General features: G+C 45.4%; 8 protein-coding genes across 21 annotated transcripts; 2 read left to right on the forward strand and 6 right to left on the reverse strand.

The window, feature by feature from the left end:
• The first annotated feature begins 41 nt into the window (after positions 1-41).
• Positions 42-11158, forward strand: cup. 2 transcript variants are annotated; one of them, NM_001298758.1, is made up of 6 exons: positions 42-965; positions 1309-2169; positions 4720-5265; positions 5324-6068; positions 6142-6891; positions 10679-11158. In NM_001298758.1, the coding sequence occupies exons 1-6, from the start codon at positions 528-530 to the stop codon at positions 10690-10692; spliced, it is 3354 nt and encodes a 1117-aa protein (NP_001285687.1). In that variant the 5' UTR covers positions 42-527; the 3' UTR covers positions 10693-11158. The 2 variants fall into 2 exon arrangements, with proteins under 2 accessions (NP_001285687.1, NP_523493.3); NM_078769.3 differs by having other exon boundaries at positions 346-965.
• CG34310 (uncharacterized protein) lies at positions 42-11158 on the forward strand. 4 transcript variants are annotated; one of them, NM_001298757.1, is made up of 6 exons: positions 42-965; positions 1309-2169; positions 4720-5265; positions 5324-6068; positions 6142-6891; positions 10679-11158. In NM_001298757.1, the coding sequence occupies exon 6, from the start codon at positions 10679-10681 to the stop codon at positions 10901-10903; it is 225 nt and encodes a 74-aa protein (NP_001285686.1). In that variant the 5' UTR covers positions 42-965; positions 1309-2169; positions 4720-5265; positions 5324-6068; positions 6142-6891; the 3' UTR covers positions 10904-11158. The 4 variants fall into 4 exon arrangements, with proteins under 4 accessions (NP_001285686.1, NP_001097104.2, NP_001097103.1 ...); NM_001103634.2 differs by having other exon boundaries at positions 346-965; NM_001103633.2 differs by lacking the exons at positions 42-965; positions 1309-2169; positions 4720-5265; positions 5324-6068; positions 6142-6891 and adding an exon at positions 10342-10606 and having other exon boundaries at positions 10679-11119.
• Positions 2642-4411, reverse strand: Galt (Galactose-1-phosphate uridylyltransferase). Of its 2 annotated transcripts, none has more exons than NM_135218.3 (4): positions 4049-4411; positions 3739-3908; positions 3464-3669; positions 2642-3386 (listed from the first exon to the last, which is right to left on the reverse strand). In NM_135218.3, the coding sequence occupies exons 1-4, from the start codon at positions 4065-4067 to the stop codon at positions 2729-2731; spliced, it is 1053 nt and encodes a 350-aa protein (NP_609062.2). In that variant the 5' UTR covers positions 4068-4411; the 3' UTR covers positions 2642-2728. The 2 variants fall into 2 exon arrangements, with proteins under 2 accessions (NP_609062.2, NP_001260142.1); NM_001273213.1 differs by having other exon boundaries at positions 2667-3386.
• On the reverse strand, positions 7443-9725 carry Spn27A (Serpin 27A). Of its 2 annotated transcripts, none has more exons than NM_001273214.1 (1): positions 7443-9725. In NM_001273214.1, exon 1 carries the CDS (start codon positions 9551-9553, stop codon positions 8210-8212), a length of 1344 nt encoding a protein of 447 aa, NP_001260143.1. In that variant the 5' UTR covers positions 9554-9725; the 3' UTR covers positions 7443-8209. The 2 variants fall into 2 exon arrangements, with proteins under 2 accessions (NP_001260143.1, NP_652024.1); NM_143767.3 differs by having other exon boundaries at positions 8157-9725.
• cort (cortex) lies at positions 11060-13013 on the reverse strand. Of its 2 annotated transcripts, none has more exons than NM_078770.2 (6): positions 12809-13013; positions 12618-12749; positions 12138-12552; positions 11708-12079; positions 11500-11649; positions 11060-11440 (listed from the first exon to the last, which is right to left on the reverse strand). In NM_078770.2, exons 1-6 carry the CDS (start codon positions 12926-12928, stop codon positions 11178-11180), a joined length of 1452 nt encoding a protein of 483 aa, NP_523494.1. In that variant the 5' UTR covers positions 12929-13013; the 3' UTR covers positions 11060-11177. The 2 variants fall into 2 exon arrangements, with proteins under 2 accessions (NP_523494.1, NP_001260144.1); NM_001273215.1 differs by having other exon boundaries at positions 12809-12945.
• Positions 13014-13026: 13 nt separating this feature from the next.
• Positions 13027-14003, reverse strand: Nse1 (Non-SMC element 1). 2 transcript variants are annotated; one of them, NM_001273216.1, is made up of 1 exon: positions 13027-14003. In NM_001273216.1, exon 1 carries the CDS (start codon positions 13924-13926, stop codon positions 13219-13221), a length of 708 nt encoding a protein of 235 aa, NP_001260145.1. In that variant the 5' UTR covers positions 13927-14003; the 3' UTR covers positions 13027-13218. The 2 variants fall into 2 exon arrangements, with proteins under 2 accessions (NP_001260145.1, NP_609063.1); NM_135219.3 differs by having other exon boundaries at positions 13117-14003.
• Positions 14004-14212: 209 nt separating this feature from the next.
• Nhe3 (Na[+]/H[+] hydrogen exchanger 3) lies at positions 14213-20742 on the reverse strand. Of its 6 annotated transcripts, NM_164701.2 has the most exons (15): positions 20104-20735; positions 19124-19248; positions 18873-19061; positions 18519-18808; positions 18321-18462; positions 17842-18150; positions 17657-17768; positions 17443-17596; positions 17325-17376; positions 17049-17084; positions 16724-16920; positions 16553-16661; positions 16364-16492; positions 15290-15640; positions 14213-15134 (listed from the first exon to the last, which is right to left on the reverse strand). In NM_164701.2, the coding sequence occupies exons 1-14, from the start codon at positions 20324-20326 to the stop codon at positions 15572-15574; spliced, it is 2136 nt and encodes a 711-aa protein (NP_723202.2). In that variant the 5' UTR covers positions 20327-20735; the 3' UTR covers positions 14213-15134; positions 15290-15571. The 6 variants fall into 6 exon arrangements, with proteins under 6 accessions (NP_723202.2, NP_001260147.1, NP_001097105.3 ...); NM_001273218.1 differs by lacking the exon at positions 17049-17084 and having other exon boundaries at positions 14213-14602; positions 15290-15460; NM_001103635.3 differs by lacking the exons at positions 15290-15640; positions 17049-17084 and having other exon boundaries at positions 14213-14602; positions 16724-16902; positions 20104-20742.
• Positions 20743-21219: 477 nt separating this feature from the next.
• CG11327 (uncharacterized protein) lies at positions 21220-23090 on the reverse strand. The gene is made up of 2 exons (NM_135221.3): positions 22941-23090; positions 21220-22877 (listed from the first exon to the last, which is right to left on the reverse strand). Exon 2 carries the CDS (start codon positions 22870-22872, stop codon positions 21445-21447), a length of 1428 nt encoding a protein of 475 aa, NP_609065.1. The 5' UTR covers positions 22873-22877; positions 22941-23090; the 3' UTR covers positions 21220-21444.
• Positions 23091-23105: the final 15 nt, after the last annotated feature.

Raw genomic sequence — 23105 nt, forward strand, 5'->3', positions numbered from 1 at the left:
GTCAAATAATAAGATACAGTACGTTAAAATCGTTTGCACTTAATTTTTTAAATTTGTAACAGAATAACGGCTTTTATGTAATCGAAATCTTAAGAATCACAAGTACTAGTTTCCAAAGTTATCACGTTCCAGGCTTAGCTACTTTCTGTTGTCAAAAGTAAATGTCGTAGCGCATTATTAATAAATTCGCTGTTTTGTTTAGGAATCAAAGAATTAACTATTTGAAAGCTGTATAAGTCGCAGATCAGTGTTTGTCAACACTGGTCAATCCATCCTCCATCTTCCACCATTCGCTTTCGGTATTTTTTCCTATTCCTGTCCTGCTTACTCATCGTAGCAGCGCCGAATAACGGATCCTAAGATCGAACGAACCTGTGCTAAACGTGATTTCGTTCAATTTCTCATACATTTCAATATATTTGACCCGATCAAAAGTACTCGTTTTAAGTTTTAACCAAAAAAAAAACCAACAATTAGTGAGTATGGACCCTATGAAAGAGGAGGCGATCGAATTGAATGGCCATGCTATGCAAATGGCCGAAGCTGAGCAAGAAAATGGCGCTGGCGCCCTGAAAATTGCCACCAATGCGGGTGCAACCGATCGTCCAGCGCATCAGCAGCTTCCGCTGCCAGTCGAAGATCAGCAGGATGAGGTGCTGACCCCCGCTGAGAAGGGCAAGTTCGAGTACCCGCCCCCTCCACCGCCACCAACTCCAGTCCAGGCTCCGCTAGCCACCAAGGCCACCGCTCTGAATGCCAGTCAAGAGCATGACGACGACGAGGCCAACTCCGAGAAGTGGGAGGATCCGTGCGCTCCGCCCCCGCCTCCTCCGCTGCCGACTAGCGCTTTCCTGGCCACCGGACTGGGCTACCTCAAGCTGCCCGCCTTCAAGCTGAAGGACGCACTGGAGAAGGCCATCACCAAGTTGGAGGCCAACAAGCGGACGCTAAAGGCCAGCCCTGAGGTGAGTTCATTACATATAACATTTTTAATTTTATTATTAGCAGTGCACACTGTTGTCAGATTATATATTTATATTGAAATACATTTTAAATTTAACTTTTCTTGAGTCAAACTTGATATTAGTCTAAAATCTTCGCAATATTTATTGGCCAACAAAGCACAGTATTAAACACGTAAATGGTATTAGGAATCAGAGCAGCTCTGATACAAATGTCGTTAAAAATTTAGTTAAAGAAACTTTGACTTGGCATTCATATATTCGACACTTATTTTACATCGAGTACAGACAGGCACTCTCATATATCATGAAGTTTTTTCAATGTTGTTTTTATTTTGGCAAACAGTCTTCTCGTTCCATCAAAAACAAGAATGTGGTGGCCCTGGAGATGTTACCCAGGCGCTCAAACCCAGAAACGATCGGCGATGGATCCATGTTGGCATCCACATCCACGGCTGTTATGCTGCAGACCAAAAAGCCCGCCGTTATTGTGGAGATGGAGAGGCGTTGTAAGATCATCAATTTACTGGCCAAACAGAATCAAATCCTCGAATCCATTTCGGGGGAGGCCATTCCGATGCATGGACCCTCGAAGCATCTGCACGAGGACGAGGGTCTGACCCTGCAAGTTCTCTCGGCCCGAGCATCCACACCGTACACACAGCCCTCCAGCATGTTGTCCTGCACGGCCGTTAGTTGTGACCTGGAGCACGATTCGCCGCGGAAGCAAGTGGCCAGCAAGGAGGCCGTGCCGGAGCAGCAGTCTAGTCAGGTGCAGCAAAAGCGTCCACCCAGCACAGGCATTCACAAGCCAGGAAGTCTGCGAGCACCCAAGGCTGTTCGTCCTACTACTGCTCCGGTGGTCAGCAGCAAGCCGGTCAAGAGCTATACCCGCTCCCGCCTGATGGACATTCGCAACGGGATGTTCAATGCCCTGATGCACAGGTCCAAGGAGAGCTTTGTGATGCCTCGCATCGCCACCTGCGACGACATTGAGTTGGAGGGAAGGCTTCGCCGCATGAATATTTGGCGCACCTCGGACGGCACAAGATTCCGGACCCGCTCCACCACAGCTAACTTAAACATGAACAACAACAACAACAATGAGTGCATGCCTGCCTTCTTCAAAAACAAAAATAAGCCGAACCTAATCAGTGACGAGTCCATCATCCAGAGCCAACCGCCCCAGCCGCAAACGGAGTTCCAAGTAAGCTAGTTAAACTTATACTATTCTACTCAATTTTGCCATATATTCTATATAAAATAGACTTGGTTAGCTTAATGGAAAACTTATGATTTGAAAAGGAAAAAGTGATTGTGACAGTGCGGTAATTGTTACAGTTACACATGGCGTCGATTCATTTGAGTACCTCGACCATCTGATACCCCTTCCTTTGTAGGCCAAATTGTCTTTTTGGTCTGCTCAGAAAAGCTCTTTTATGAAAAATCATATTTCCCGCCTTTTCTGCTTAGAAAAAATCGCTTAATCGATTAAGAACATTTTCCCCACTTTTGCATTAGGTAACACAAAGTCGCATTATTCCTGAGCTTATCTGATAAATCAATGATTGCATTGCATGACCTCCAGAGGTCTTTGGCAATCATGCTGATCATTGGCTGGACCCTCGCCACAGTCAAATCACTAATCTAGAACATTTTACAACTGATTGCGAATAAGTATGAAGTAATTACTACAGTCGTATTAGACTATTTCCTTTTATTGAATTCTAAACCATCTGGGATTCTACAAATACCCTCGAGCGAAATCACTTCTCTAGATAATGACACTTTCCATCGACCTCCCGCAACCTTTGGGCTGCCTGTTCGGGAGTCAGATCCCGCTGGGCCATGGCCAGCAGCTCAAATCCCACCATGAACTTGCGCACGGAGGCAGAACGAAGCAGCGGCGGATAGTAGATGGCGTGCAGGGTCCAATGAGCACTGGATGCGTGGGCATGCTCCGGCCCAGTCGGTGCTCCATGCCAACCCATCGAGTAGGGGAATGAACACTGGAACAGATTGTCATACTTGGTGGTCAGCTCCTTTATGGTCAGCGCCAAGTTGTATCGCTGTTCTGCGGTAAGATCATTGATCCGCTTATTGTTGTTGCGTGAGATGAGCATGGTTTCGAAGGGCCAAGTGGCCCAGAAGGGCACCACCACCAACCAGTCGCGATTCTCAATGACAATCCGCTCCTGGCGCTGCAGCTCACGCTCCACATAGTCGGCCAGCATGGGCCGCTCGTTGGTGGCGTAGTAGGCACGCAGACGCTCCTGCTTCAGTTGCGGTTCCGTCGGCAGAAACGAGCATGACCAGATCTGGCAGTGCGGATGGGGATTGGAACACCCCATGGCGGCTCCCTTGTTCTCGAATATCTGCACCCACGCGTACTTGGCGCTAAGCTCGTTGAACTGGCTGATCCACCTAGATAGGCAGTTAGATAAAAAGTGGGTTTATTATTTTGAGTATCTTCTGATATAAACCATAAATCCTCCACTTACTCGTCGATAACAACGACGATTTCCGCTGCACTCATCGTGGGCAAAGTCAGATTCGATTTGGGATGGAAGCACATCACTCGGCAGTTGCCACGGGCGGGAGCTATCTGGAACAGTGGATCATCGTTGTTGGGCGGAACGGGCACCACCTCCACCAGGGCCGGGAAGTCGTTCTCAAACACATAGGTGCTCTCATATTCCGGAGTTTGCTGATCATTTACAAAATATACACGTGAGAATGCTTAAAACATTTGCGAGGATTTAGTTTGGTCGCTTACGATTCCATTGGGTCTGGTGACGCCAGGGCACAGAGGATTGGTGGGATCGAATTCGGGCAGCTCGTTCTTCTGCGCCTTCTCCTGCTGACCCGACCAAGGGCGTTGGGTGCGATGTGGGCACACTAGGACCCATTGGCCGTTCAACGGATTTAGACGTCGGTGCGGGTGCTCTGCAATGACATTCGATTTTAATTAAGATTGAGCAGCGATAAACCAGACCATTGATTTGGAACTAATTGTTGATCAACATATGACCATTCGCCATAGAAACTGAATCAAATTGGCATGGTGGAACTTCTTTTAAACCTACCACTGGCCACAAACTGCATCGTGTCGAAAGACTGGCGCTCCGTATCACTCCGATCGGATTATGACTACTTCAGATTCACGGGACAAGCCCAATGTCAACCTGCCGCGTTGCGATTACAGCTCCTAATGCTGCTGATATTGGTGTTCCGATTGTGATTCTGCTTTTGCTTCTGAATCCGATTCCAGTTGAGCTGTTTTTCGCTTAGCAAAGCGCGCTTCTTCAGCTACATTCCTCTCTTTTCTCTCTTCGGATTATTCCGCTCACTCTGCCGGCGAGCGTTTAGTTTGAGTTTGGCACGCATTCCGCCTTTCAGTGGAAGAATTTTCCATCAGCCTTATCTCTCCCACTCAGCTGGGCGTTCTGATATGGGTGTGTAAACAGTGTGAGCGCGATTGTGTGTGCCGCTAGTGATGCGCGGTGGTCGATAAGACGTCCATAGAGATGGCTGTTTAATGTTTAAATAAGTATAGTTATATTTATATTTTATGCAGTATCTGTTTGCCTAATTATTGTGATTGGAACAAACTGTTTCCTAAAGTCTATTCAGCTATATTGCAATCACTGTAATCTAATTTCTTTAAAACTTATTAGCTAAGTAAGAGGTATATGATAGCCGAGAGAATTTTAAAGTTTTATGGAAAAATCTACAGATATTCGAATAATTATTTCAGGATCCGGCCATTGTTAACCAAAGACGCATTGGCAGCGGTCGCTTAAACCATTCCAAGTGGGGTTACAACGACGAAGACTACCACTCGTACCACAATGGCAAGTCGCAGCATATGGAGGAGGTCAACTCGAAGAACAGCAAAAACATGACGGTGCTGCAGTTCTTCGACAACGGCGAGATCAGCAGTCAGCCTCAAAGACGGCCGAACACTCCTGTGATGGGGATGTCTATCAATCGATCCGAGAACGACACCCTGCACTCGAACGAGTCCAGTGAAGATTTGAGTCGCGCCAACGAGAACTATGTAAAGCGCGTAATGTCTGGATTCCTGGTTGTATCGAAGCCCAAGTCACGAGATGTCGAGGATAGACATCACCGGCGGTACAGGAACCAGAACGAGGAGCCTGAGTGGTTTAGCTGTGGACCCACGTCTAGACTGGACACTATAGAGTTGTGTGGGTTCGATGAGGACGAGGAGAAAATGCTAAAGGAGGGCAACAAAAACCACGGATTAGGCGAAACAGAGCGAGAAACGTCAAAACAAAAGGTTAGTATTATGCACTTAGTTCAATCCATGACGCAATCTATAAGATAACTCGTTTCAGATGGACCATAAGTACAAATGGACGCATGCGGAGCCGATGGGTCGAAGCAAATACATGCCCAAACACGACACTAACAATAATCATAACGTGGAGAACATGAATAATGTTATGGCTACCGAGCATCAGCAACAAAAGGAAGAGAAACGCCCAGGCAGTGGCCGTTCGTTTCAGTTTGATAAGTTCAATCAAAGCCAACAGAATTACGAGAGTAGCAGTTATGTTAATCACCAACAGCCGCCGCAAACGCAGCCTCAGCAAATGCAGCAGCAGTCGAACACAAACACGAACAACTCTAAATTCATGTCATTCTTTGCCAATGAGGGGAACTCCTCGTCTTCTTCGCTGAACGAGTTTTTCAAGCAGGCCATTAACCAGGGTCATGGCAACAATCCGGAGCAGCCCAAATCGTTGGGCCACATCGGACAGATGCCTTCGGTGGATCAGCTGGAGGCCAAATGGCGTCGAAACTCACTGAACAATGTTGGCGAGACTGCCAACAAGCAGACTGATAACTTCCAGAAGCTAATTGGGTCTCTTTCTTCGGCTAAGCCACAGTCACAGGCGGTTGGCTATGATGCCATCTCCAACTTTATAATGCAGCAACAGCAGTACCAGCAGCAGCAACAGAAGCAGCACCTCATCATACAGCAGCAGCAGCAACATACCGCCTTTTTGGCGAGCCTGCAGCTGAAGGCGATCCTCGGCCGGGCCGACACCCAATTGCTACTGCTCCGTCTGACTAAAGGTGACGATTGGATGATGAAAACAAAGTTAGTTCCATGTTTTCAATATGATTCTTTGGTTTGTTTACTTCCCAGGGGAAATATCCAAGCACGGATTGCTGGTGCAGTTGGCCAACCCACGCTTGACGGACATGGATCGCGAGGCCATCACTGCTGTATTGCAGTTCACCAACACCCAGCAGCAGCAGCAGCAGCACAAGCAGCAGCTGGACATGCTCTCAAGCACGGTCATCGCCAGCCAGTTGCAGAATCTCCACAACTTGGCCATTGTCCAGCAGACTCTTGCAGCCAGGCAGCAGCCGCAGCATAATCCACAGACGCAGGCGCCGCACCAACTGTCGCAGGAGGACTTGCAAGCGCATGCCAATGTGATAATGCGAAACGCCGTAATGAAGCGAAAAATTGAGGAGCAGACCTCGAAGCTTATCAATGGCGGTGCCAAGCATCAGGCACAGCAGCAATATCTAAACCGTGGCCAGCAACGCCAGGCTCGACCAGATGCCAACTCGAATGCCTTGCTCCATGCCTTGATCTCTGGCGGTGGCAATAACCACGCCTCTGGTTATCCTATGAATGGACAGCCGCAGAAGCATCATTCCAATTTGAGATTCGGTGATAACCAAAACTTCCAATCTTTTGAGTCCAACCAGCCGCACTTCGCCACGCAGTACAAGCAGCAATACCAACAGTCTCAGCAGCAACATCCCCATCAGCAGCCCCAACAGCTGAATTCGCTTCATCAGAACAACGCTGGAGCTGTCAATAGCTTCAATAAGGCCCAAATGCAAGCTCAATCAGCTATTTCCATGCTGCCCAACAGCGGGGGTAAGTCATTTTAGTACCTAATTTAGAAGATCTATTATATTATGATACAATCGTACAGTGGGTACTCTCCGTTAAGTTTACCCTATCATTTGTGCTTTGAAAGCAAAGTCATCACATATAACAGTTAGATTTGTAGTTTCTTGACAGCGTTATGGTCATAGTTCTAAAAGTCGGGTTAATACCCAAGGGAGGAAATTTATATTTTTACATTTGTGCTGAGTTGTTATCATTTACGGTAATATTATAGTTAATAAGCTGCCTAATGGCCTCCCCTTCTTGGTATTTCGCTTATGTGTCTGAGTCAGACGGTCAATTTTCAGGCTGATTTTTCGAAAGCAGAGCAAATATGCACTTTGATGACCACTTTCACGTATTATCTGTAAACGGGTTTTTGTTACTGCAAACATTGCACACTTTGCAATGCACTTGATCACATCTGCGATATATTTACAAGCTGTTGATTCAGATTATCACTTGAACGCCTCTACAAGGATGAGCTGGCTGGAGTTTCGAATCAGAAAGATAAATAAAACATGAGAGATAGGGCATTTAGTCGAGCTTAATATATATATATATATATGTTTTTTCTTTTAAACTAATAGACCTTGTTTACACTTTTCGTTAATACATCGTTTAGCCCTAGAAAACATTAGGACTTTTATAATGATTTCATTGATGAATAGCAATTGAATTGTATTAAGCTAACAAACTTTATCATATACTTGTTTCTAAGCTGCGCTTAAATTCCCAAGCTTAGCTGGCTTCCTTGTTTGTTCAAGAGATCACCAGAACGTGGCTAACTACGCAAACTTAAGATTTCCCAGTCGAACAACATCTCAGCCAGCCCCCTGAGTCATGGGTTCTATTTGCCGTCGACTATGTGCGCAATCGGTTACCCATCGATCTCCCCATTGGATATTGCCGATGTTACGTTCGTGGGACATTCCCAGAGTTAGCAGGTATTTGCATCTCTCACTTGATTGCTGCCTTTTGCTTTCAATTGTTCGTGGCATGCCTGGGCGAGGCATAAATATAAAAACAAACATTTAACGACAGCACCAGTGGCTTTATCAGCCAGCGGAATGTTGTGGCCTGTAGATGGGAACCGACTCGCTGGGGGAATCGTCGCCACGCACGATTACTGAAAAAGGGGTCAAGAGCACAGATTCGTTTCTCGTTTGTAGGATTCAGCAAAATGTATTAGAAAGCTTATCCACTTGCAACACTTTTCACATCATATTAAGGTTAACTGAAGCGCAGAGACTCTCATTTGTTTGTATATTTATTGCGTATTTAAAGATAAAACCGCCTGAGAGGCTTAGTTCTGGGTGGTGGGTGAGTGGACTTTGCCGGCAAACAGTATGTTACCAGTGGACTCCTCCTCGATAAAGAACACAAACGGCCGGTTTACGTTGAATTCCTCGATGGCGGTGCTGCCACCGAACTTGTTTTCGATCTCCACAACGGTGGCTGCGTAGGCCTCCGTTCCCTTCTCGTTCACATTAATGCCGGCCTTCTGCAGGATGTTAGACACCTTTACTTTGCCGGCGACATCAGCGCCGCGGGTTAATCCCGGCAGCGAGGCGCTGTCCTCAAAGATTTCGCGCACACCCAGGCTGCGCAACGTCTCCTTAAGGTTCTGCTGGTAGTCGAAATGGAACTTGGGCAGCGTCACCTTCACTTTCACCTCCTCCATGGCCCACTGAGCGCTCTTTAGCTCGTCGTTTTCCAGGTTCTTGACCAAGTCATGGATGCCATTCAGGGCGTAGGGCAGCAGGACGAACAGGGAGTTCTTGCCCTTGTAGGGCAGACGCAGAATCTGCGCCTTCAGCTTCTCCGAGGTGGTGTAGTAGAAGTAGTCGGTCTGCTCCATGAACTCCGCCCGCGACTGGTCGTCCTTGCTGCGGAAGAAGGATCCCTGGAATGTGGTGGCAAACTGCCGCCGCCACAGACCGTTGAAGTAGATCAGATTGGTCAGCAACATTACGCTGCTGCGCACGTTGTCCGGGGCTACTAGCTGCTGAAGTCTGCCCTGCGTGATGTTGGCGGCCCAGGCGTTGATGGCATCTGCCGCCGCCTCGGGATTGGTGAAGTCTAGCGCCTCCACCTCGCTGTCGTAGAAGTGTTTCAGCGTGGCCGTGAACTTCTGCTGTGTCTCGATGAAGCTGTCCGTGAAGAGCTTGGTGCGCACACTGAGCGTCTCGTGGAGCTGGTTCTCCTTCTTGAAGGAATTAAGTGTCTTGCGGTAGAACTCCCGCACATTATTTTGCGATCGAATGTCTGTTTGCGTGTTGGCCAGCTCCACTTGCGTCTGGGTTCCGGCTCCGGCCGCCTCAGCCAGCAGGGCCAGCACCAGTTTGACGGAGAACGGCGAGATGATCACATTCTTGTCGGCTGTCTCGTTCTGCAGCACCGTCTTCAGTAGATGCCATGAGAACGGATCGTGCGAGTCGCTCCGGAAGGGCACAAAGGTATCTATATCGTCGTAGATACCCGCTCCACTGGGCACGCTGGCAGCGCCACCGGGCAGCTTGTCCGTACGGGTTTCGAATACGCCCTGGGGCGTCGTGGTCGTCGGTATGGAGTTGCCGTTGCCCGTGGCTAACGCACTCAAAAACAGCGACAGCAGCATCACTGCCAAATTTCCGCCCATCTTTGTCATCTGTGCTTCCCTAAGCTTCTGCGTCTCGATCTTCCTCGGGTCTTTGCTTTCAGCCTCTTATTCGCAGCAAAACAACTGTTAAATGCGGGCTTTGGTGGGGCGAGCGGCGAGAGAGCGCCGGTGGAGCGAGCGATAACCGTTTCACGCGCCGTTCCAACTGAGAGTGACTGGTGCGCCGAGCGGGCTGGCCATTTTAAAATCGAGCTCCAGCTTCAAGCCGCTCTTGACGCCGTCCTCTGCTGCTGTGCTGCCGCGTCGACGGGGCAGCGCATGTGTGTTTTTTTTGTTGGGACTCCCAAAGCATACGTACGTCATTATCGCAAAGTGATGAGTGTGGTTAAGTGATGAGGGAAGTGAAGGGAAACGACTAGACTATACAGTGCATCAGTGCACTCAGAGAATTTCCATGCCTGTATTGACAGGATTAACCAAAAAACCTATACAAATATTTAAGGATCATTCATCATTATGAATGTTATTTTGTTATTTTGTACAAATTAGTTGCGAACAATATCCGCCTTTATTAGGCTTTCCCCACTTCAGCTATTTGTGAATTATTGCATAGTCATCAAAGAGGAAAGTTTGCAAATGTTATTATTCTTAAACTACGTCACAGTTTCTTTCACGCCCGCTGCAAATACTCAAGCCAGTTTATGAATAGCTATTAATAGAAATTTGAATTTCAAATAAGCTTAAGTTGTGTCGGGGATAGTCTGGCCACGCTGACAACTATTATAGAACTCAGTGTTGGTAAGTGTCGGCTAAACAAAACAGCTGATCTGAAATAAATTCTCATGGTGCGTTGATGTAACAGCAGCCGGCGAAAGAAACTTGTGCATTTAATGAGAAATAAATATAAATAGCCAAAGTAACCGCACGTGCCATGCAAATTCGTCGTCCGCGTGGTGTCACTGTTCCGCAATTGATGGTGGTCACGGCCATTGGGCTGCTAGGCGGTATTTACATTTGGCAACCGCTGATTTTGAAGTACAAAAACGAGAAGAAAACCGAGGCAGAAACGCCAGCAGTAACTGAAACTAGTGGAACCACAAAGTTAGCCCGCACACTAAACCCTAATCTGCTGGCTAAAGTCATATATTAATTGAATTCCGTTCTCGCCCACAGATGAGTTTCATTAACGGCTTCAAAAGATTCGCCACAACGACGGTTGGTCTGATGGCCATCGGTATTGGATCGACTGTTATATTCTACACCACCCATCGCCTTGTCATCAAACCCTATCTTCTCGAGAAACGACGCCTGGAAGCCGAGGCCAGTGCGGAGTACCTCTTCCAGCAGGAGGTTCACTCCCAGATTGGCGAGTCAAGACCCAAACGGAGCGAATATTGAGCCAAGGCTGCCAGTGCCGTCATAGACATCTTTACATACTTATAGCCTAGTGATTAGTTACCAAATTTCAACGCTGTAACATGGTGAACAATGAATGGACTTTTACTTTCTTACCTTCACTTTGGGTGGAGAGGCCCATCTTCTTGTGTTCATTTTAGAGTTAAACAGAATGGATTTTTTATGAAAGTAATATGAATTGAATAAATAATGAAAAGCACAAATGGTTTGAATAAAAGACTAGAAACATAAACAATTAAAAATCACTGTGCTCTGTTCACCGTATGCCTTTGTACAGGCTCAGGGAGCTGCACTTGTCCTTGGCCTTTTGCTCTTGCTTTCTCAATATCGCCTCGCGCTTATAGGTGGGAAAGAAGTTCCACAGCGAAAAGGTGTCGTCCAGTCCGCCGGTGGCAATTTTCGTTCCATCCGGATTCCACATCAGGAAGAGGGTGCCGCGATCCTGATGGGACATCAAGTCAACCACGCGGTTTAAGGAGGCCAAGACCAGAATTTCGCACACTGCAAGGTCCGCATCATCTGTAGATATTAGAATACATTATTTTTAGCAAGCATTAAGGATCCAGTGCAGTTCTCACCACGCCGAATAACGTTGACCAGCAACTCGCCCGTGATTTTGCTGTATGTTAGTGTCTTTATAACGATTCTGTCATCCCTGCGCCTGTACGAAGCCACAAATTGTCGGCGCGGGATGTTGAATATGAAGATCGACGCAGGGCTTCGCTCCGCTGTTAAGATAATATTCATGTTGCAGATACTCTAATAATTAATCTGCCACTATCTTACCAACGGCTAAATCCTCTCCAGTCCACGGATGCCAGTCAAAGACTATGGACCTGCCGTCCAACTTGAGCAGGCGAACCTTTAGCACCGCATCGAAGATGAAAATCTTGCCATCCGTATCACTGGATGCGAAATACTTATGGGTGGGAGCAAACTTCATTTTCTTCACCGTGTGTCGATGCTCGCGCAACTGCATCAGGGTGTTTAGCGTGGGCATGGCCAGCACGATGATGACGCCGCACTGAGTGCCGCAGATGACCTCTTTGCCGTCGTGGGACCACTCAATGCAACTTATGTAGCCCATGGACTTGAAGAACAGCTTGCGGTAGGAGACCAAGAACTCCGTAGGCGACCTCACCTCCCAGAGGTCCAGAACTTGTACGAAAGAGGAGGGTTAGGGCTTTACAAAGTTATTGCTTAGGGTCTGTTATACCTGGATAGTTTCTATCCATGCAGCCGATTGCCAGGTGCTTGCCATCCGGCGAGTACTTGAGGGAAGTGGGCGACTCGACGCTGAAGACCATGGTGCTCTCGTCCAGATTGCGCCACAGCATGACATCCTGTCCGGAGGACATGGCCACCATGCCGCCGGACGACCAGTCCATCATGTTGTAGTCGACGGGACTGCATATGCCAGGCATCTCATGGGTGGCATTCTGAATGGCATATGGTCGCGCCCGTGGATTACATGGCCAGTCCGAATCGGCGGAGTCGTTATCGACCACCCTGGATCTTGTGCCCTGCTGGCTGCTAAACTGAAACAGGCGGCGCTCTCCGATGCCAAAGGTTCGGTTGATGTTCGATATGAAGCCGCTCTGTCGCCAGTAGCTGGCGGTCAAAGTGACACCCTGATTGTAAAAGTCATTTTCAATTAATAATGGAAAGTATATATAGCCAGAAGTACTGCACACACCGTTTCGAGGATATCTCGCTCCTTCCGCTTGCCAATGTACTTCAGGTTGAACTCGATGTTCTCCCGCTCAAATCGGTTGGGTATGAATCTTTCGCCGACATAGGACACCTCCTGCCCCTTGCTCGTATCACTCTGCGCGAAAAGAAAACTACGTTTAGGTGGTCAAATTGTTTTGAGGCCCATCATCTTACCTTGTAGGCCGCCTCCTGTTTCCAGTTTTTCCGCCGCACCTTTTTGAAGGGCGTCAGAGACTTTTTGTCCAGCTTGGAATTTTTATTGGGACTGTCACACACACTCATCTCGACGAACATTGAAACATTTCTGTTTTGCTAGCGCCATATTAAATTGGCAACGGATCAAAAAAAACTTACAGTTACAAGTACAGTGAACACTCGATAGGAGTGCATTTGGTCTTCTTTAATGTTTGCCATTTAAAGTGTGGAGTTTATACTTCTCGATGCTTTACATGAAGATGTTTTAAAATTCAAGTTAAGATGTTGCTTTAAATTATTTATTTTCTACCTTGAAATCATTTAGTTAATAAAGCGGACTACTGTTATTCTAGTATCAAAATCTATAGTACATGTCGCGGACATAATGATTAACCAATGGAGCGTCTTATTGGAGTTGTCCATAGGTTGCCGCAGGAGGGGCAAATATCGCGTCTCTGCAAGTAGGTTTGGATGCACCCGCGGTGGTACTGGATGTTGCAGGACCCGCAGCGAATGTCCCACAACACCAGGCACTTGCACAGCGTGCAGTTTTTTATGTTATCGGCGTGGTTCGAGCTCAAATAGAAACTGAGCTCGACGAGGCTACGTGGACCTAGGTAGATTCTGTCGGTCACCTCCATGAAGTAGCCCATTTGGATCCACTTCTGGAGCAGCTCCTGCATGCGGCTCTTCTTCAACGGCTTCGAGCTGGCCTGTAGGACGATATCATTGTAGGCGTCATTCCAGGCGATGTGGCAGTCCTCCTCGGAGGCGATCTTGTCCAGCAGTTTCGAAAAGTACTGACACTCCTCGGCAGTGAGCCCGGTGTTGGCCACGCTGTCCGGCGTAGCGTCCGTCTTGGCGTAAACCAGGTACTCCTCGGCCTTGACCGGATACTTGATGAAGACCAGCAACTGGCCCAAGTCGCTGATGGTGTCATTAATCTCCGCCACCAGTGCCCTAATCGCCTCCTTGCTGCCGGGCTTTGTAGTCTTGTGGTTGGCACATAGCGGGGCCAGGATATCATCGATCAGCTCGAAGCTGAGGTAGCTGTGGTTCTTGCACGCACGCAGGAACCCGCGTTTCACCAACTCCATTGCCAATGACTGAATATGTTTCAAAACAAATCCAAATATACACAATTCGATTCCGAAGCGCGCCGTTGCAGTGTGCCCAGCTATGCTGACGGGCGGTCAACTTCGGTCACACTATTTTTAAAAATCAATCGATGTTTTTTCAGATCTCCGATTTTAAAATCACTCGCACTATTTTTTGGCTTAATGAAGTTTAAATTTATCATACTTTCGGTGCCCCTAAAAAGAAATGCCCATCTATAATTCCTTTCTTTCTGCTTTGTTTCCATTAAAAAATTTAGCAATTATTAATTTTTTATTTATTTATTTTGGTTTTGACTTAAAAATTAACAGCACAACAATTAATATTTTCAGAGAGCTTCGCTTTGTTTTAAATACAGCGTATATATAGTAAGAAATAGGAGGGTCCTAGGTAATATCGGAAAATGTTATAGATCAGCAAGTGAATCAGCTTTGAAACTTAAAAACTAAACCGAATACAATTAGTCCGTTTTCGAAACGATATATTTACACTAACTGGCTTAGAACGAAAAAGCTATAAGTTTATGTTGTGTAAAATACATCAAAAATGAAATAGTATATGTTTGCCTGCGCCTGTGCCTTATAACTTTTTCCCGTAAAATCCTAAGAGCCGGATTCTCGTCGACACCGGACTTTGGACATGCTCCAGAATCTCCATCTGAATATAATATGGTTTGTGGTTTTCGGGCGATTACAATATACATGTTAGCACATTTTTCGATGTCGAATAGATAAGAAGAAGGAAATATGTCCATAAGTATGCGATTAAACTTTTGCTAGGCCATTCAATTTGGCTTGTGTATATATATATATATTTATGTATTTAGGAAAAACTAGGTAAATTGCAGAGGCAAGTTCTAAAAATAATAGAATCAAAGAGGCTATATATGCATGTAATTTATCGTGTTATAAGGTATGGTACTAGTGTACGTTAGCTCGATGATAGAAATCATTTTTATAGCTTCTGTGCCCTTACTGATCTTAAATAGTTGCACAACAACTTTCAGATTTGTGTTTATTACTAGAGTTCCGAATCACATTTCCATAAACAAGGATAAACTGAAAAGTAATATTCTAATTTGTACAGTTTTCACATTTTCGATTTCAGTTGAGACCAATTCAATAAATAACAAAAGAAAACTAAGAACTTATTGAACTTATATGTAAGCATTTCGATGATCGCCTCCAACCTAAAAGCAAACAAAATCATTAACAAAAAATTGAAAACACTGGGACTTTGAAAATTAATATGAAGTAATGGTGAATTTTCGACTTGAGATGCGCTTTTATGTACAATAGGCGTTAGGAAAATGAGGAAATCAACTGCAATTTAATTTGTACTTACATGGTTAGTCGCGTGTTAGAATCTAAGAAATAAGATTATGAGGAAAAATACAGAAATTAAAAGTGAACAATATAAACAAACATTCCTGACTGCTGTGCTCTAAGAAGCTTTGGTTAATCAGATTTCAATTTCACTGGCTCGTGGCTAAGTTAATCATGTCTGGGTCTCCGTCTGTGCTTCGTTACAATGGGTTTACCAAGGAAAAGTAGACAGAATCGAACAAAATATTATAAATAACAAAAATAAATCAAATACAAAAATAGATAGGGTCCACTCTTTGGATTACATGAAATTGTTAGCAACCAGGCTGAGTTCGTTTGCAAGGTGATTGGCTTCGTTCAAGTGAACAGACTTTAGGAATTACCAATGACCGTTGGTTGACATGGATTATTGTTTTTTTTTTTTTTTTAGGATGAATGCAGTTTGTAATTAGTTGTTGGAGTTGTTGGTATTGTTGTTAGAGCAACCAAAGTTAAATTGATAGAGTCCGCATGAGTTTGTTAGATGATTGATTGATTGTTTGATCGATTGGTCGAAGGAAAGACAGAAAGAAAGAAAGATGCCGCATAAATCAATAAATAAATTAGATCATCGCCGAGAGAGTTGTTACATTTTGGTTACATAAGTATATTTGGTAAGCATGCATTTAGTAGTAGTTAACAGTCAAAACAATATTACATAGGTGTTATAGTATACTGGAAATCGTTTGCCGTCGCACAAACTTAAACAATTAGTCAACCATACTGAAGGGTGTAACTTATCCATCACTTCCGCTTATACCACAAAATTTAACATTAAAATTATACAAAAGCAAAAGATCGCTAAACAAAAAAACATTTTCACGGCCAATTCATACAATAATACGTCTACTTTGCCAAAGTCTCTGTGGTGTAGATTCATTTGGATTTTAGTTTAGTTTAGTTTTTTTTTGAGGTTTTTCGTTTCTTTGTTAGTGGCCAGCTTGCTACGCTTAGATTAGTCTTTGGTGTCTGGGGTGCTTCGCTCATTCGGTTATTCAATATTTCGGTAGCTAGCAAGTAGATGGTGATTATCGGCGGTGTACTTAATACTTACGCGACTCAGGGAGTTCCGACGCCCCACGCCTGGTGCCGCTCCGGACCCATCCTGACTGAGACCGTTCCCGGTATCATTGTCTATGCAAATGTCCGAGTCCGAGTCCACGCGTCTGAACTCGCTTCCATCCTGAAATGAGTCCGAGTCGATCAGGATTCTGTCGTCCTCTTGCTGAACTGCACAACTCACCTGCGTTAGTTGCTGTGTGGTGGTGAGCAGTCTGGCAATGGGATTGCAGCAAACGGGCAGCGTCTCCAGCAAAGTGGGTCGCGAGTGCGTCAGTAAGGGCTTCATGTACCTTTGAGTAGAAAGCAGCAGCCTTGAGAGAAATCCAAATACCGATTGCTTTTTGGCACTCACTTGGTATCAAAGTTTCCCCAGATCCTAGCAAGAATGGCCTTCTCGTGGCTGTTGCGCCGGCGACCGCCGCTTGCTCCGCCCAAACTGCCATTCGTACCATCGACGGGCGTGTCCAAGTTCGTATCTGTTCCACCGGACAAGCGCATCTTGTTGCGATTAACGCCACCGCCCTCCACATCCTGCAAATAACCATCAGACTAACACAGAGTTCTATTAAATTATATTAGCTCTACTTTTCACAGGCTTCCAATCAAATTAAAAATGGAAAGTAAGAAAATTATTTAAAACCACGGAAATGCATTGAATGATCATTGGCAAAACCTACCGTCTGTGGATGTGAATTGTCCATTGAATTGTAAACCTTTTTTAGCAAATGGTTTTATGTATTAAGGTGCGCAGAAATGTATAAATAAACAAAATCGTGAGTTAAAAATTATTCTTTGAAAAGAATGGAAAAGAGAAATTTGATATTGAGCAATGTGTTTGCAGACACCATGCTTTTGGGAAAATACCTTTTCTTATCCCTTAATTAACAACCTATACTAATCTTTCGGCAAAATTCGGTCTAAGCACGTATATATACGTGATATTTTGTACTTACACTGTGCACTTGATAGTTATTGAGTTGTTCAGTCTCATCGTCCACGCCAACGCTGCAAGCGAGACAGAGTTTGTGACAATGAAGCAAAACCATTTAAATGTACGTCACATGCACTCACGGTATTTTCAACCAATTAAGCAGGAAATTTGCAGCCCCACCCTGAATTACAACCGTAAAGATGACAATCAGCGATGTGGCAGTCAGCATCGTCTGTCGTTCGTCCGACACTGTATTTCGGATGGCCAAGGCAAAGGACATGGCGCCACGAAGTCCTGTAATATAATATATATGCGTTAAAGAAAATACATGGCACATTATATATAAAAACTTGCCAGCAAAGAACAACATATGCTGAAAGTTTGTGGAAATTTTCGGCTTTCGCTTTATGTTCAGCAGCCAGGACAAGGGATACACATTCACCGCCCTTCCAATGGCAGCGCAAATCTGTGAAAAAAAGAAAAATAACTTTCTGTTTGGGAACGCCTTTTTAAGTATTTCTATGCTGAAAATAACTTACAAAAGCTGTTATAATGAAACCGGCGTCAAAATGATGCTTGGGAAAGGTGAACATCGATACGCCAATGTAGGAAAAGATAAAATTCTCGGCTAGAAAGTTCAGGAGCTCGAATATCTGTTTTGTCCTTTGGCGCGAGTCCTCCGACAAGTTGTTGTACGTGTAGTGAGCCTGGCAGATGCCGCAGAAGAGCACGGCCACCACACCAGTAAGTTCCGTAGCCTCAGCCAGCAGGAAGGTGCTGTAGCTCATGAGCACGAAGAGCGCGGATTCTAGCAAAGGAAAGTCTCGAACCCGAGTAAATTTGGTCATGTGCGGTGGGAGTTAAGGAAGTCATTAGCATAGGTGTTTTCTAATTAATGCGGAATAGATATACATCTTCAATGCCACTTTGAGGTAACAAAAATTAACTCAAATTTTACCATTCACATGTATACTGCCCTTAAATAAAATAATTTATCATTAATCTTTGAAAAGGATATCAATGCTGTCAAGCATCCCATGGCCGCGCCAATCATCAGGGATAGTAAGAAGATGGAGAAGAAATCGCTCAACGAGCGTAGAAAAGCTGTAGTTTCGAATTCCCCGGTATTGGAATAGTGTTCACCATAATTTTGAATGGCTCTATAAAGAAATGATGTCTTACTGATTCCCAACGAAAAAAAAAGTAGCAAACTTACCCACTAAGGACTATGGCCACGGCATCGTTGAGCACAGATTCGCCCAAGACTAGCGCATATAGGTTTACGTCGACCCTAAGATCGTTGAATATGGCTAGAATGGTGAGCGGATCTGTGGGCGATATCAGAGCTCCAAAGTATAAGGAGTCCAGGAATGTGAAACTGCTACTCAAGTACTTTGGCATCAGTTTCACACAGCCGTACATGAAGCCTCCGATTAGGAAGGCCGACAAAGTCGTGCCCACAATGGCAAACGTAAGTATGGCACCCAAGTTGCGAAAGAAGTATTTCTGCAAAAGCCAAATATATCTCGGTAAATTTTTTTCAATACAATTGGCGGCTCAATGAACTTACCTTTTTCAAGCTATAGCCCGCATAAAAGATAATTGGGGGCAGGATAATATTGAAAAATACCTCCGGATCGAACGTTGCCTTAAGATCGATTTCGTTCTCATCCACATCGTGTACCTGTCCTCGAAACACGTAGGCATACGTCTTGATTCCCTCTGGCGGCTTTGTGCCATTTGTTTGATTAACGGGGTACTAAAATTAAAACCAAATTGTAATATATTTACATATATTCGTTCTGGCCATTAATGATTTACCCTAAACCAAAGAGTATCAGGCGGCAATTTATCGCTGTACGTTGGAACTCCCTGAGGCTCCACCTGCATGTGGACCAGGGTGGCGGAGGTGCCGGCATATCGTATAATTGCACCCACAATCAAGCCTGAAATGGGGTAAACACATTAGTTTTGGCTATTGCTGCAGTTGGGATCGAAAATAAGTTGAATTGTAATGTAATTTTACCGGGTCTTAAATGAAATAAAGCTAGTATGACTGTTTTCTGGACTGACCTATCGCAAAGCAAGGGTGTGACTAATAGCCGCTTAGAAAAATGCTTAGTCAAGCCATATCAAGCCTTATCAACTAAGCAACCACTCAACAGGTTCATAATTCGCAGACGGAATCAGTGTTTTATGTTCACGCCGATAAACAAATTTGTGGGGATGATTAATCGTGGTGCGCATAACAAAATGCTTTCACTGGCCCTGCCGGACGAATGCTAAATAATCTTTTCCAGTTTACACCAGAGCTGGGCTTTGTCGACGCCCAGGCCAACCAGTTTTATTGAATTGTTTCATTAGCTTCAATTAGTCGAACGAAATCTTGTTTGCTCTTTTATTGCTGCACATAAACGAAATTGTTAGAATAACAAAGTACTCGGCAGATTGCCGCGATCATGAACGAGCAGTGAAAATACATTCGGTCGGAAAACCCCAATGATATTGACTGACTAAGCAAGTCAAGGTCTCGTATACAATATCTTTGCCGCAATGCATTAGCTCTGCTGTCGTTGCGTGCAGGTTCTTTCACGGATATTGATGTTACTTCTACCCCGGGGTGGCTTTTACTGCCTCCCATATGTGCGCACGTAATGTCACGGTTGGCGTGGACAAAGGCGTAATTCGAAATTGGTGACAACAAAGAGGTAGCAATGAATGTGGCAGGTGACCGATAATCAAGTCTTTCGAGCTAAGGGAAACATGGCCAAAAGGGAAAGCTGCCCGCGTTACCAACGTACCGTAGATGACGGCCAATCCCGTCTCGTGGAGCCAGGAGACGCGATGGTGTTTGAAAAGCCAAATTGTGAGCACTGTGAGCGCCAGCAGGAACACGAAGACTAGAAGGTCCAGGCTCTGGATGCGGTGATTGAGCGTGGCCTTGGCGTCCAGAGCGATGTCAGTGTCCGTGGCGCTGCATCCAGGCGCGAGGACGCACAATGCAAATCCGACTATGAGCAGCATGCTGCTCCGCCAGCACTGTAGCTTCCAGAATGTCTGCGACCTTGGGTGACTTCCTGCGTCCCCATGAATACGGTGGGGCGATGTCATCTCTACCTCGGGGTCCACATCGCCGTGGGACATACTTTCTTCAGTTTCTTCCTGCGCCTGCAGCCGAAATCGATTTTCGCGTTATGTTTCACGGGTTGGGGGGGTGGTGGTGGAGGTGATGGTGCTAGAAGCGCGGAGCAGGACGACCACGCTCAGGCGGCGCCAGGGGAGTGTGTGGACCTCCTTTCGCTTGGATATTGAATGTGCCGCACAGCCGTTACATAAAATTAAAGGGTCCAAAAAGAGCTTTCAAAATTTCACAGCAGCGCACTCCGCTAAAAAAACAGTTTGTTCGTTCATATGGAAACAACCGTATGCGACTGCAGTGTGACCGCACGCTAGCACGCGAAAAAATATTGCCTTTGAACAGGAGCGGTTCAGTAAAGATATTTGTATTCAATATAATAGTTATGTAAAACTAAAACTTGCAATAATCCCAAACTATTTTCCAAGTAAAAACTATTATTCCGGGAATTGCGTCAAATTAGCCTTTTCATTTATTAATTTTCTTTCCCGTCGTCTAGTACTAGTCCCGCCGACCAGTCTCTCCGTGTCCCACCGACATAGTTAGATCTGTAAGTTCGTATCATTGCTATTTTTCACGATTCCTCTATACATTCAAAAAAAAAAAAATAAATAAAAAATTCCCCATGTTTAGAATTCCGCCGTTCCTCCATCGGTAATTATTCCGGGAAAACAGTAAACGGGCAGGTGCAGTTTCCGGTTATCGATAACCGTTACCCTGCCCTAGCCAACAAGAGTATGACCTGACAAAGGCGCCACCTAGCGCTCGTTTCAAAAAGAATGTTAAGTAATTGGCGCTTTAATTCAAATATACATACAAATTATACAAATTACAAACAGTGCGGCCGTGATATTGTGGATATTTATTTGGAAAATAGATATTTAAAGCAACCCAACTATGCCAATGCGTCGGGCGATTTTGAAGTGTTTCCTAAGATATACCGTAGTGAAACGTATGCTCTCGCAAGTTCGCATTATCCAATTTGCATTTCTAGAATAGTGAACTTCTACTCCTTGCGAATTATATAGACCAAACTGAAAGCCAAGCTGCAGAACAATATGGGATAGCTAAGCTTAAGGATTCTGTGGTTGACTAGACGCCTCAAGAAACTCAAGGGCTTGCCAGTTTGTTTTAGGTCCGGATCCGTTTCCTCCTCCATATCGATTTCCGCCTCCGGGCCCGTCAGCGTCTCCCTTTCTTCCGCTTGCTCACTTTCTATCAAGTCTGGAGCTGTTTCAACTTCGCTATTCTCTTCTATTCTGGCCTGCAAAAGTTGGCGCATTAGGTGCACATTGTACTCCGGATCAAATAGTTCATCCAAAGTAACCATCTCGCGACCGTTTTGCACCGACCCATCTAGTGAGGGATGGTCGGCCAGTTCCGGGACCGAGTCAATGCACACAATCTCATCCGCCGTTGGATGAAACATGGGCTCCAATGTTTCAGGGTATTTCTCGAATTGTTCACGAACAAGCCTGTCCTCTTCGGACTCGCTACTTTCATTAATTAACGTTTCGAGTTCCTCCATATCCGATTCGGGTACAGATTTCTCGGATTCTACGTCTGTAGGATCTTGCGGGGTCTCTTGGACGATCTCTGTGTGTTCATCTATTGGCTCTTCGCCCAAATGCTGGACAATTTCGAATTCCTTTAAAGATTCTATTTCCACGGCAGTTTCCTTTATTTCTGGAAATTCCCCTTTCGGTGCAATTTCTTTTTCCACCATCTGTACATTTCCTGGTATAAGTTCTTCGGGTTGTGTTTCAGGAAGTGTTTCCTGCTGAATATCGTTTCCTGTCAGCTGTTCCATATCTAGTCCGGAAGACTCGGCACCATTCTCCACATCAGAGGCTTCATTTTGCAACTGTGTATCCACATCAGTGGCGTCATATTGCACCTGTGTATCCTGGTCAATATCATCGGGCAGTAGATTTTGCATATCTAAATTATTAAAAGCCACATCAGCCTCCATTTCGGCGACGACGCGTTGAAGTTCCTTGAGAGTCTGCTCCTCTGCCAGTCGGAGCTCCAACTCGCTGCTAGTGTCCGGAATCCTGTCGAGCATCGGCTGCAGCATTGGACTCGGTCTGGCCGACAGCGTAGTCTGCTGCTCGTCCGTGGAGCAATCCAAATTGATGCCAGAATCGTCGGCCATCTGTTGACTTTCCATGGAGGAGCGTCGCTTTCTCTCGGGCATCAGTGAACTGTAGATCCGGCTGCTGGCACTGGGTCCCAAGAAAAGTGGAGCCGGAATTTTAGTGGGCCTAACTCCCGAACTGCGAGGCCGCAGCTCACTCTCCGACGAAGATGGGACAACCGCGTCCACATCGTTTTCCATTGATTGACATTCTTCGGAGTTTTTCACATTCTTGTTGTTCTCAGTCCGCTTCAGCTCTTCCTGGGATGGAGTTGCTTGCACATTGCGGCTGGCCATCGTGGCTATTTGGACGCATAAATGAATGAGGTCAGCACAATTTGGTAGAGCACTGTGCTCCAACTTACCCTTTATAAATTTACGCAAGACTGACTGAATTTAACCTGGTTAACTAGTTCGACATCCGTGAAATATTATATCAATGTTTTCAACATGGGTTTTCCCTTATTTCGGTGATCAAAACGTTCCCTAGCGAAAGTGTGTTCGCCTAACTGTGGCAATTGAACTAAATG

This window comes from Drosophila melanogaster, chromosome 2L, assembly GCF_000001215.4.
Source record: "Drosophila melanogaster chromosome 2L".
Classification (NCBI taxonomy): Eukaryota; Metazoa; Arthropoda; class Insecta; order Diptera; family Drosophilidae; genus Drosophila; species Drosophila melanogaster.

What these genes read in the sequence shown, in the direction of transcription:
- Galt (NM_135218.3), bottom strand. An exon ending in TCACCAGACCCAATGGAATC is followed by an intron (nt 3,670 to 3,738) that starts GTAAGCGACCAA and finishes GTAAATGATCAG; the next exon opens with CAAACTCCGGAATATGAGAG. An exon ending in ATCGTCGTTGTTATCGACGA is followed by an intron (nt 3,387 to 3,463) that starts GTAAGTGGAGGA and finishes CTGCCTATCTAG; the next exon opens with GTGGATCAGCCAGTTCAACG.
- Spn27A (NM_001273214.1), bottom strand. Translation starts at nt 9,553, where the DNA reads ATGACAAAGATGGGCGGAAATTTGGCAGTGATGCTGCTGTCGCTGTTT.
- cort (NM_078770.2), bottom strand. Translation starts at nt 12,928, where the DNA reads ATGTTCGTCGAGATGAGTGTGTGTGACAGTCCCAATAAAAATTCCAAG. An exon ending in CATGGATAGAAACTATCCAG is followed by an intron (nt 12,080 to 12,137) that starts GTATAACAGACC and finishes CTTTCGTACAAG; the next exon opens with TTCTGGACCTCTGGGAGGTG. An exon ending in GGTCAACGTTATTCGGCGTG is followed by an intron (nt 11,441 to 11,499) that starts GTGAGAACTGCA and finishes TAATATCTACAG; the next exon opens with ATGATGCGGACCTTGCAGTG.
- Nse1 (NM_001273216.1), bottom strand. Translation starts at nt 13,926, where the DNA reads ATGGAGTTGGTGAAACGCGGGTTCCTGCGTGCGTGCAAGAACCACAGC.
- Nhe3 (NM_164701.2), bottom strand. Translation starts at nt 20,326, where the DNA reads ATGCTGCTCATAGTCGGATTTGCATTGTGCGTCCTCGCGCCTGGATGC. An exon ending in GGGATTGGCCGTCATCTACG is followed by an intron (nt 19,249 to 20,103) that starts GTACGTTGGTAA and finishes ACCCCATTTCAG; the next exon opens with GCTTGATTGTGGGTGCAATT. An exon ending in TGGGATGCTTGACAGCATTG is followed by an intron (nt 18,151 to 18,320) that starts ATATCCTTTTCA and finishes CTCCCACCGCAC; the next exon opens with ATGACCAAATTTACTCGGGT.
- CG11327 (NM_135221.3), bottom strand. Translation starts at nt 22,872, where the DNA reads ATGGCCAGCCGCAATGTGCAAGCAACTCCATCCCAGGAAGAGCTGAAG.